The sequence below is a fragment of the Rhinolophus ferrumequinum genome, chromosome 5, assembly GCF_004115265.2.
Source record: "Rhinolophus ferrumequinum isolate MPI-CBG mRhiFer1 chromosome 5, mRhiFer1_v1.p, whole genome shotgun sequence".
Taxonomy (NCBI): domain Eukaryota; kingdom Metazoa; phylum Chordata; class Mammalia; order Chiroptera; family Rhinolophidae; genus Rhinolophus; species Rhinolophus ferrumequinum.
The window spans coordinates 50,722,457-50,735,249 of NC_046288.1; the positions used below are offsets into that span (position 1 = coordinate 50,722,457).

The window sequence follows — 12,793 nt, forward strand, 5'->3', positions numbered from 1 at the left end:
TCAGTCCTTTTCTTACTGATTTAAAATGCAACCCATATCATTATATGAAATTTTCACATGTCTTGGAGTCTGTTTTTGGATTCTGTTTTGTTTCCTTAACCGATTTGTCTAGTCATGTGCCATTGCCAAACTCTTGATTATAGCTATACGTTGTTTTAATATTTGGTAGGCCTTGTTGCCCCCACCTTTCCTCTTTTTCAGAATTTTCCTGGCTATTCTTGCATATTTGTTTTTCCATGTGAAATTTGGAATCAGCTTGTCTGGTTCCCAAAAATATCCTGTTGCCATTTTTTATTGGGATAGTATTAAATTTGTAGACTAATTTGGGAAGAATTGACACCTTTACAATATTGAGTCTTCCTATCCAAGAACAGGGTATGTTTTTCTATTTTATTTAAGTCTCCTTTTATGTCTTACCGTGGTATTTTAAAATTTTCTTCATTAGGTCTTTTATTAAGTTTACTCCTGGATACTTTATCTGTTTTAGTTATTCTTGTACATAGTATCATCGATATTTTCCAGTTCGTTTATATATGGGAAAGTTATTGATTTTAATACATTTATTTTACAATCTGCCAACTTGCTGAATTCTTATTTCTGATCATTTACTAGGTATTCCCTTATTGTAGGGATATGTAATCGTCTGAAATTGATAAGAATTTTGTCCTTTTCTTTCTAATTTTGTATTTCCTTTCTTTCTTTTGTTTAATATACCTGCTAGAACCTGTTAGAACAGTGTTAAATGGTGCTTTACTAGACGGTCCATGATGTGGGTTGTTGGCTTGAGAATCATATTTATCATGTTGGGGTGGTAGCTAGCCATGTTATCAGAATCATCTTTCTAGATGATCATTTATTTTTCCTTCTTTAATGACAATATTTGTTATAAATGTAACAAATATGAACAATATTTGTTAATACTGAATTATCCTTGCCTTTCCAATATGTCTCAAGTCATGGTGTATTACATGTATTTTAGATCATGTTTTAATATTTTAGTTGGGATATTTATATCACCATTTATTAAAAAATACTAGTTTATGGTTTGTTATATTCTTTTTGTCAGATTTTGAAATAATCATTATACTGGTTTTACTATTTTTAAACATGAATAATTAGAGTTAAGCTAATTTTATTGATTAGTGATGCTTCTTAGGGCAATATTTTTTAAACTTTACTGACTATGACTCAGAGTGAGAAATGTATTTTAAAATACGAATTGGTGTGTGTGTGTGTGTGTGTGTGTGTGTGTGTGTAAATTAATAAATAATAGCACTTACCCATGCCCTGTATGATATAATCTAACATTTTCTATTCCTTTTATTTACTTAAAAATTGTTAGTCATAGGCCACTAACGGGTCACAAACAGCAGTTTGGAAAACACTGACTGAGGGTCTTGTTTAAAAAAAAAATAAATGAGTATAATTGACTTATCAGTTGTTGGTTTATAGTTTAGTCATGAGATGATGATCATGAAAGCCGTTTGTCAACTGTGTGGTAGTATTCAACTCTGAATCATTTACTGACTTTATTTTGTTAGCACTCTGCCTGTTGTATAAGTACTCCGTATTGACTGATTTCTAATAGATCTGGAAATTTGTTCTCTAGTATTCTTTAGTTTATTTAGCAAATTTCCTTTTCGTGTTGAAAATATATTTTTAAAAAATCTGACCTAGACCCTCCCAAATTATAAAATACTATTGTACGAAATAGTGAGACTTGATTATTATTATATTATCAGGGAGATAATTATACTTAATACTACATCTTGCCTTTCGTTTTGGATTTACTTACTGATTTTCCTTTCCAGGAATGTCCGAATCTGAACAGGCTCTTAAAGGTACTTCTCAAATTAAATTACTCTCATCTGAAGATATAGAAGGAATGCGACTTGTATGTAGGGTAAGAATTTTTCCCTCATTGGGTAGGACACGTTTAAGCAGTTATTAGACATGAAGTCAATGATTTGCTGATTGACAAAGGGAGGAAAATGTTACATTGTAAGGCTAGCCATACTTACTGTTTTCCTTAAACTTTTGTTAGTATATAATTCTGTGTAACAGTTGTTTTCTACTTAAATAGCCTGTTTGAAAATTAAAATGGCAGTTAATCTACATTGAGTTGAGAGTCTATTTCACCCCATGTATTTTTTTTTTTAAACCAGGTTTTTGTGATATTTTCTCATTTTATTTTCATGAGTCATCATAGCATAGAGCAGAATTAAGGCTTGTATAAAATTAAGCTAAAGCTCCTTTTCTGAAATCCCCATGCAGTGTGGTAGTAGTGGCTGGTACTTACTAAGTCAAGTCGTATAGTCACATTTTTCTAAGGGAAAAAAACTGAAGAATTGATAGTTTTCATTTAGAAATCAGCCTTAAAGTTTTTATTCAGTGCTTCAAAGTGATTTGATACTAATTTTCTTTGATAATCTGGAGACATTTATATTTCTGTCACTTACGTGCTGTGATTCTTTGAGGAAAATCATTCATCTCTTTTATTTCCGTCCTTTCCCTTCCCTCATACAGAAATATGACAAGACTCAGCCTCCACCACTTGATTATTGTTTAGATCACATAGGATGTACATTTTCACATAAAGATCATTCAAACTTACTAATTAAGATATTTGCTAGTTAGCCCAATTTTATTTATGTACAGACGCATACACACATACACACATTTATTGATGGGCGTTAGAAATACAAATGGTTGTAAAATGAAAATCCAGAATTATAATATTCAAGGTGCGATGCATTTTACAAATCTCACAAAAATCCACGATAGTACAAAGGGGTAAAAATTTCATTTCTCCTAGAATGTTTTAAGTTTTTTGTTTCTGTTTTTTTTACAGCTGGCTAGAGAAGTGCTGGACATTGCTGCAGGGATGATTAAACCGGGTGTAACTACTGAAGAAATAGATCACGCTGTACACTTAGTAAGGACTTTGTGCTTTGAAATTTTTTTTCACATTATTAGATGTTTTAGACTTCTAAGTAAGCTAAGTTCTGCATATCTAAAGTAACTTGGCTAAGCTTATTTGAAAGCTAATTTTTGCTTTGTTTCAAATACAGAAAATATTCAACAATCATTATTCCCATCTTTCAGTATCTGTAATATTGAGGTCTGAGGTGAGCTTGAAATATCTTGTTTCTGAAACCTCACATTTCATAACAGTTTAGCTTTTATAAAATGAACAATTTTATTAGTGCTTTAAATAAATTATATCACCACGTACATCAAATTCTGAAATAAAAAAGAATACAACTTCTGAAACTAGATTAGTGGAAAAAATGTTCCCTTTCACATCCACAATAATAAGGCAGTAAACAAACCAGATAAATATTTGTAGTAAATACGATACAGGGGTATCTTTTCTATAAAGATTGTCCATCAAGGAGAGACCTTAAAACCCTGTAAGAGATGAGTGCGTACATTATATGATTAGCTTGTTCACAAAAAAAGAGCAATAGTTATTAACTAGAAAATAAGTCACATGGAAAACCAAACACACTCTGTCATCATACGCATGAAAATCATAAAGATTTACTAAATTACTAAGTATGTTAAAGATGTTTGTATCCACTGTCTGTGTGGGGATGCTGAAGCTGGTACTGTATTGTAAATTGGGACAACTCTTTTGAAAGGCAGTTTGACAGTGTGTCTTGAGCATAGTAATGTTTATAAAGACTTCACATTCATAGTTTTATAAATCGTGGTTTTTGATTCTTATTCCGTATGTTGTAAAATATGTAGTATGCAATCCTTGCATTTTGACTGCTTCCTATGGTCCATGTGCTCTTTTGTGTGCTTCTTTTACTAACTCATTTAATCTCCTCAACAACTCCGCGGGGTAGATACTACTAGCATCTCTGTTTTATAGATCAGGTAACTGAGGCCAGGGAGAGGTTAACTTGCCCAAGATTACATAGTTTGTGATGGAGTTGACATTTAGTCAAAACAGTCTGCTGTGAGAAATATAGAAGCAGGGGAACAGTGATAGGCTTGTAGTTATTGGCAAGGAGTAATATGTTTTTGTAATTGAGGAAACAATTTAAATTTCCAAGAATAGTGGAATTGTTAATAAAATTATAGCGTATTCCACAAATTGCATTGTGTGCAACTGTTTAAAAATTATTAGTCTAAAGACTATGTGGCAGTGTGGAGAGAAAAACTATATATGCTATGACTACCACTGTATAAAAACATCTAAGTAAAATAAGACTTGTTATGGAAAAACAGACCATTTTCTTAGAAGTTCCTTTGTTTATTCCGCATGACTGTAGTGATTAAAATAACCCTGGAAGTACTTTACCATTTCTTAATTATACTTGTATTCATTTTTTGGTCATAGGGATATAGCGATATAGGCTTGTTTCTATATAAGAAATTATAATTACATTAAAAGTGCATGTTAACATTTACTTTAAATAGTATCATTTTACTTTAATATATTTGTCATAAGAAGTAGTTCATTGTAAACTAGAGTCTTCAATTTGTATATATTTGTAAATATTTGTAGTATGTGAATTTGCTTTTCTTTTGCAATTATCAATATACTGGTTTGCCTACAGTCTATCTCACTGGCACAAACTGTTGTATACTGTTTCAGATCATATCTACTGCTATTTCTAACATAAAATATTAAACAAATTCTTCATTAGAAGCATCTGTACGACAGATATTTTATCATTTTTCAAATTTTAAAATCCAGTTGATTGCAAACAGATTAATTTTTTTTCTTTTACATGTTCCAAATTATTTTCTCTGTATTTTAATTTATTGCAGGCATGCATCGCCAGAAATTGCTATCCTTCTCCCTTGAATTATTATAATTTCCCAAAGTCCTGTTGTACTTCAGTGAATGAAGTGATCTGCCATGGAATACCAGACAGACGGCCCTTGCAAGAAGGTGATATTGTTAACGGTAAGAAATATGGAAGTGAAGATATGTAAGTGACTTTTGTCACCATGAGCAAAGAAACAGCAAGGTTTTGGGAGTCTGATTGTGACTTGTGTTTTCTTCAGTTGCTTCTTGGCTTTAACTTACCCTTTTTCATATTTAAAATTTTAAATAAATCTGTGGAAACCTTTTTTATGGTTTTAAGATACTGCTTTGCTTTAAAAATACTTCTAGTATAATGTGTTTGGTACGTATGTGATTGGGGAATTAGGGGAAAGATGTCAGTGAAATGTGGAAGTAATGTTGATGCAAATGGGATACTTTTCCTTTTTCTTTTAGTCCATTAATGAGTTTTTTATTTCAGTGTTGTTTTTTTTCCAGTTTCTTTCTTTTTAATTAATTATTTTATTTAAATATGGTTGCAGACAGTCTTATACTGGTTATATTAGTTCCAATTGTACAATATATGGATTCGACATTTTCATACCTTACAATGTGATCAGCCTAGTATTCTAGTAATCTGTCATGTGTAAACAAGTGAAACCATACGGTTCTTTCTTTCTCTGCCTGACCTACTTCACTTAGCATGATACCCTCTAGGTCCATTCACATTGTCACAAATGGCAAGATTTTTTTTTTTTATTGCATAATATTCCATTGTGTGCGTGTGCGCACGCACACACACACACCACATGTTCTTTATCCATTCATCATCTATCTATGGACACTTAGGTTGCTTCTGTATCTTGGCTATTGTAAATAATGCAGCAATTCCACTTCTGGGTATTTATCCAAGAAAATAAGAATACTAATTCGAAAAGGTATAGGCACCCTTCTGTTCATTGCAGCATTATTTACAGTATTCGTTAATGGTTTTGAAGAGATCAGGGCGGGCTTTCTGATAGATAAAGAGAAATCCTTAGTAATATGTGAAGACCTTAAGAGAGCTAAAAATTCAGCAGAAATGCCTTTCTTTATGTAGGGAGTTCATAAAACCACTTTAAGGACCACTATGTTAAGCTATTTTGGGAAGTTGCAAGTACAGAGGAAGAAGCTGTCCAGACATTTTCCTCTGTGATTAAAAAAACCTGATGAAGGCAGCTCCCCTAGATGGTAGTTTTCATACTGCTGAACTTGGTCTCTTTAGTAATCAGGACCTACATATCCAACAAAGAAGTGGGAGCCCAAGTGTTCAAGGCTGCAGGGAGGGTACTGACCTTGATGCTGGCTGTGAATGGTGGTGGAGACACTGTTTCTGTTTTGATTGTTACTGTTTTATCTAGCTGCATAAAATTCCGTAGGTTTGGAGGGGTCTTCCCAACCTTGTTTTTTATATAAACCCTGTTTTATTTTATTACATGCATAATGCGTGAGGTTTTTCAGAAATGTAATGTGTTGTGCTAAAGCCAACACATCTGTACTGCGATATTGTAGTTTGATTGAAAATTCATGGTTTAAAAATACTCATTTCATGTACTCTTTAATATCCATTTAGTGTATTATAATGGTGTATTCTTCAGCATGGGGACAAACAAAGGATGAATATTCACAAATAAGTGAAAGACAAATGAGTTTTTAAAAAATAAGTGTAGAATAGTGGGAGTTTTTCTATTTATTGATTCATTAGGAGGAGGAAAAACTCGTTGAAGATAGTAAGTTAAAGCAGTATGTCAGATGTAGCAGAGTCCTCCATGTAATGTTGTTAACGTAGGTTATTGATCTTGCATGAATGTATGTATCCTGGACGCATTTTACTTCTGCCACAAGTGATCTAATTACTACTATAAGAGTATAAAAGCCCACTGTCTGGCTTAGACTGCGTGACCATGGCCCTGTCCTCCACAGTGAGTTTAGTTGCATTGTAGATAGGCGTGTCTGGAAGTAACTATGTATCCGCTGGTGTCTAATTTGAGAATGCAGAAGTTAACTTTCTCCTTAAACTGTTTGATGCTGTCATGTTGGAGATACGGGACTTAAATTTTGAAATACAAACAAACTTGGTCTTTATATTTGCACATTTTTTTGCAGTGGACATTACTCTTTATCGCAATGGTTATCATGGGGACCTGAACGAGACTTTTTTTGTTGGAGATGTGGATGAGGGAGCACGGAAACTGGTTCAGACCACGTATGAGTGCCTGATGCAAGCCATCGATGCAGGTGAGCCTCAGCTGCTGTGTGTTGACAGGCCCCTGAGGACTCGTCATGCACATGCGCTCTTTGTCCCGGCCGGCTTTGCCTCTCCCCTACCTGAGTTAGGTTTGGGTTTTAACAGTAATGGTTTAAGGATGATTTGGAATCCCTTCATGAGGATGGGCCAAATGCTTGCCAAGAAAAGAGTCCATCTATCATCAGTAAAATATTGGACAGGACAGGATTCTTCAGCAAACATACAGTTATTGCTAATCAGTTAGATCCATTGCTTTTATTGTTTTTAGTTCATTTAACTTGCATGGGAGATGATGGAAATTTTTACTAATTTAATGAAGTTGGAGGAATGAAAAATGAAAGCATGCGATGTTTTCATGTATCAATATGTGAGATTTCTTTTTACTTATTTTTCACTGTTGATTGTTTGCAAACTTTAATATTCCCAGTGGTTGGTATTGTGTGATGAGAATGTCAGGGTTTCATTTCTCATTTGTGGAAGCCTTAGTTTTAAATAATTTTTAGGGTTTCTGCCAGACGATGTGTTCAATGTTTATATCCTTTTTGCTTCTTTCTGAGTTGATTGAAATAACCAGACAGCTGGAATGTTGTTTTACAAAGAAACAGGAATAAAACTTGCCAAGAAACGATCAGAAACCAACGTCTTCATTACAGTTAGCCAGGAAAGAACAAAAGTTGCTTAATCTCTGGAAAGTGTTATTAACAGCTTTGTAGTTTCATTCCTGCCCCTCATTTTCCACTACGTTGGCTGCCTACCATGGTGCAGAGCACGCAGAGCACGCAGAGCTTGACCAGTTGTTGAAATTAGCCTTCTAGAATAGGGCCTCTCAGCGTACACGTTAATGGCACTTTGAATCAGCTCGTTCTCCATTGTAGGGGCCTTTCTGTGCACTCACTGTGGGATGCTTAGCAGCATTCCCGCTCTCTCCCCACTAGATGCCAAGTGTACCACCACTCCTAGCTGTGGCAACCAAAAATAGCTCCAGATGTTACAGAGTGCACCCTTGGGACCAGAACTGCCGCCGGTTTGAGAATTGGGGAGGAACTCTCCCCTCTCATCCCTCCTCATTACTGAAGAGGAATTTTCTTTATTGTATACGGTGCAACATGGGTTCAGCTTTTGCTTTTCTCTCCAGTGACTGGAGCTGATAGGAAGGTTTGGGTGGGAATGCAAGAAAATCATTGTGAATGTCAATGTGGCTCCTCAAAACCATTAACCCCCACCCTCCCCAAAACAAAGTCAAGCTGGAATATCTGGTTAAGAGCAAGAAAACGTGAATTAAAATGATTCTTTGAGCTGTTTGTCCAGAAATGGATTGGCTGGAGAAGATTTGTTGTACCTGAACCTAAGGTTGGAAATCAGGCAGAGTAGGAGACTGTAGGCAGTCGGAGGATGCTAAGAACCATGGCTGTGTTTCCCCGGGTCTGGCAGGGCCCTGCTCCTGGGGTCCCAGTGCTAGGAGAGCCAGAACAGCAATGAGAACCACTTCTTCTGTTTTGGTTTTTATTGAAACAGAAGTAAATGTCATAAAAATTAAAGGGTATCAAGAATATAGTGAGAGGTACCTTTCTGTACCCTACCCCCAGGAGCTTCTGCAGAGGCAGCGATGAATAACTTGAGAAGCACTTTTACGGGGATAAAGAAGCCCAGGGGAAGTAATTGTTTGAGAAGTTGACCAGACTGAAACTCAGAACAAGTTAGGCTACTTTTTGGACATTCCTTTTTCTCCTGGTGTTTTTTCCTCTTACCTCTTCTGTTGCCTTTAATAGAATGTAGCACACTTGACCTTAGGGAAAGAAAGGAAGAGGAGTGTGTTTTCCATTCTCGTTTATTTAGAAAGCCAGAGGTGCCTCCCCCAACCCCTTAGCACTGTGCATGTGTCCTCTTCCACGTCAAAGGAAGCACAGGTTCTACCGGTTAGAGTGTCAGCTTTGCCATTTACTGGTAGGATGGCCTTTCTGTGCTTCAGTTTCCTCACCTGAAAGTTTCAGCATGTAGGCATATAAAGCATTCAGAAAGCTTCCTGGCACATAGGTAGCAATTGCTTAGTAAATGTTGTCATTACTTTTTGTCACGAGTCTTCTCTTTTCCTTTCAGTGAAACCTGGTGTTCGTTACAGAGAACTGGGCAACATTATTCAGAAGCATGCCCAAGCAAATGGCTTTTCAGTTGTTCGAAGCTACTGTGGGCATGGAATTCACAAGCTTTTTCATACAGCCCCCAACGTACCCCACTATGCCAGTAAGTACTGTCCAAAGATTTGGTATTTGCCAACCATTTATTTAACAAATATTTATTCAAACATTTAATAGGACATACTATTTTATATTTATTACAGTAATCTATTGGCTGTTATAAATAGACCCCCGCCAATGTATATTTGCTCAAACATAATACATGTTCATATGTTCATCTTGCTTACATAACAGTCCACAAAGCACATATGTTTGGTCTTTGTGGGAGTATGGGGCAGTTACTCTGTATTCCAGGCTTTGTCATCTTCAACCTATAGCATTCAAGGTCACTTTGGGAGTTGACCTTCTAATCTGTAGATTTTGGGGAGGAAGGAGAGAAGCATGGGTATACTTGGGAGGTTTTAATGAGCCAGACTGGAATCAGCATAATCACTACCTTTCCTTTTCACTGGCAGGAATTCAGTCACATGGCTACACTAACTGCAAGGGAGTTTGGGAAATGTCATCTAGCTGAGTACTCTGGGAAAAAAAAAAGTAAACTGATTTTTGTGAACCAACAATCTGTACCACATGTCTAGCCGTCACTATTCTGATTCCTTAAATGAAATTGGTTCAGCTTGGTTTGATTTGAGCACTTAGTATATGTCAGATACTGTACTATTTGTTGGTATAAACAGGGAGGAATAGACAAAGTACCTTTCCTTAAGTTGAGTGCTGTCGGATAGAATAACAAAGGAAGTGTATGACAATCAGTGTCTTCCAGAAACCTTTTCTCTTGGAGAGATAAGACATGTAGGAATAACTCTTGTTACTCACTGCTAGAAATGAAAGCTGTCCACAATAAGTGACCTAAGAAGGAATTTCACAAATATATATGAGCCACTGCTAAATGGACACTGTTACGTATCTGTTTGTGCTTAATGTTCTCCTCTGTCCAATAGTAGGGAATGGCACCTACCCTAGAACTGTTCTTAGGATGAAGTGAGTTAATACATGGAAAGCACTTAATATTAACTTACTTTTAGAGGGACAACGATGATATATATCATTTCATTTGATCATCACAACTCTATGAATAATTTCTTAGCCCTGTTTTTAAAAGCAGTTTTTGTGTTTAGAGAAGTAATTTATTTATTCAAGTTCACGCAGACTAGTAAATAAGTGCCAGGGTGAGGATTGGTACCTGGGTTCTGTCTGGCTTTCCGTAGTCAGTCTTTTCTCCTGTACTTCTTTTTTTTTTTTTAATTAAAGTTTATTGGGGTGACAATTATTAGTAAAGTTACATAGATTTCAGGAGTACAATTCTGTATTACATCATCTATAAATCCCATTTTGTGTTTACCACCCAGTCAGTTCTCCTTCCATCACCATATATTTGTCTCCTGTACTTCTTGCTGTTTAGTAAGGACCGAAGCAATTTGGCTCTGGGTCCTGTGAGAGAAATAAAGAATGACTGAGATTTGGTTTGGTGGAGAAGATGAGGAAGAGCATTCCACCTGGAGGGGCAACTTCTGGTTGAGACTGAACAGACACACAATAGACACTTGGCTGAGTGTTATGTGTGAAGGACTAGTAATGGGCAGTGCCAGACCTAGAATGTTTGACTTCATTTGTGGGATTTGCAGAAACATTCTTGGGCAGAGGAATGTGTGGCGTGCCAGCCGCCACAAATCGAACAGTTCCTGAATGGGTGAGTGGGAATGAAAAAAGACACTCACACAAAATGATGATGCGGCCGGTCTTCAGTGATCCTGAAGCGCGGAGTTTACTTTCCTTTACCAATATAAACCACCTGTGTACGTGCAGCTTAACAATCACGAGTGAGCATTTCCTCATTGAAAGTAAAATTTGCAACTTTTACATATGAACTACAGACTCACTGAAACTCTCCCAAAGTCATTATCTCAATGACAAAGCCCACCAATTACCCTGATAATCATCAGTGATCTGTGTCCGGGAACTGGCCGTTCCCACCTCTTTCCTTAGCAGCTTACAAGCACCCTCCAGGTGTAAGCAGAGACAATGCCTCAGGAACTAAAAACTGAGCCAGTCTGCAAGGTTACAGAATAAACAAGAAATCATGGCTCCCCACAGGAATGGCAAGGTGAAGTTGCGGTTTTGGGAAGAAATTTAGCAGGGGGTCTGCAGTGTATTAGAGGTGCGAGCTGGTATGGCTGGTCAGCCAGTGCACTGCTGCAGTGGTCCAGGTATGAGGTAGTAAAACCCTACATGTCAATAATTGTGAAGAAAAAGGGAAATGAAAAAGCTCTCCATTAGGAGCTGGAGACGTCACAGTATCTGACATAGATCAATAAGCATTTATTAGCAGACCACATAATTCTTTTTATTTAAACTGTGAGTTGTGCCTAAAATGAAAGCTAGTGAAGGAGGAATATTTTTCTGTGAGTCCCCAAATGATGTAAATGATGTTGGATCTGTCGAGTTTCTGGGTGTGGGCCGGGATCATGTCTCGTGAAGCCGAAGAATGGACACACGGACTCAGGAGAGGCAGAGTTGTAAAGAAAGATAGTTTATTAGAGGCAGGAAAAGAGGTTGCAGCTGCCAAGCAGGAGGGGGTACCTGAAACTGGGAAGCCCAGTGACTGACGCAAAAGCTCTTACTTTTATACCTTCCCTTTCCTGTTTGGGGAAGGGGCCTGGAGCCTTCTAATGGAATTCGTCTGTTAGGTTTGTCCTGAAGGGATTAACGAACCAACCCATTCCTGTCTATTAGATCTGCTCCTTTGTCCGGCCAAAAGGGATTTGAGATAATTTATTAACCTCAAGGCGTATTCTCATGTCTCTGTCCTGGAGTGAAGGAGACTTTCCAGAACCTGGAGTTTCAGGATATGGCTGCTTTTTTATTTATTCCATCATGGACCCCCCTGTCTACCTAGCAGTCATATTAACTAACCTGTCTCACCAGCAACAGAAAATTAGTAGTCGACTTCATTTTTTCCTGGTAATCTCTGTGATCACCTGATGTGCATTTCTTTTAACAGAATGGAAGTAGCTATTCTGATTACAGTGGTGTGCGTGCATGGTGCGTGCGTGCGTGTGTAAGTAAAAAGAGTGTGTACAGTGAGGGAATGAAAAAAGTGCCCTTTCAGAGGTGACAAACTCAGGTTTAGGTATGGATTACACGAATAGAGACTGTTTGAAGAAGATAGAATTTGAGGGAGAAGGGGATATGCATCAGTGATGATGGTGTCAGCTAAATATGGTGTCACTGATGTACGAGAGATGCCACTTGAGTTTCTTTTTAAACTATTTAACTAGAAATAAAAAAAAAAACAATTCTGTAAAAAGAAGGAAGGACCAGTAGGTATACTTCATTTCACACATTTGATATATTTATGAACAGTCAAGTGTATACTGGGTTTGTATAAATCAGGATATGTTGTAATCACTTTAGAGAAGTGTTAAAGGAAGCTGAGTCTTTGAGGAGCAGAGGCCTTTTGAAATGTAAATGATCTCTTCTTTGGCTTGTAACTCCATATTCCTAACCAATGGAGGCGAGGGTGGAACC

At 36.7% G+C, this 12,793-nt stretch overlaps 1 protein-coding gene across 1 annotated transcript in view; it reads left to right on the plus strand.

Annotated features, from left to right (window-relative positions):
* Positions 1 to 12,793, plus strand: part of METAP1 (methionyl aminopeptidase 1) — a 63,048-nt gene that overhangs the window by 43,485 nt on the left and 6,770 nt on the right. Inside the window, exons 5-9 of the mRNA XM_033106647.1 lie at positions 1,812 to 1,903; positions 2,852 to 2,935; positions 4,786 to 4,924; positions 6,929 to 7,060; positions 9,168 to 9,311. Coding sequence (XP_032962538.1) covers positions 1,812 to 1,903; positions 2,852 to 2,935; positions 4,786 to 4,924; positions 6,929 to 7,060; positions 9,168 to 9,311 — 591 coding nt within the window. The remainder of the gene's footprint in view (positions 1 to 1,811; positions 1,904 to 2,851; positions 2,936 to 4,785; positions 4,925 to 6,928; positions 7,061 to 9,167; positions 9,312 to 12,793) is intronic.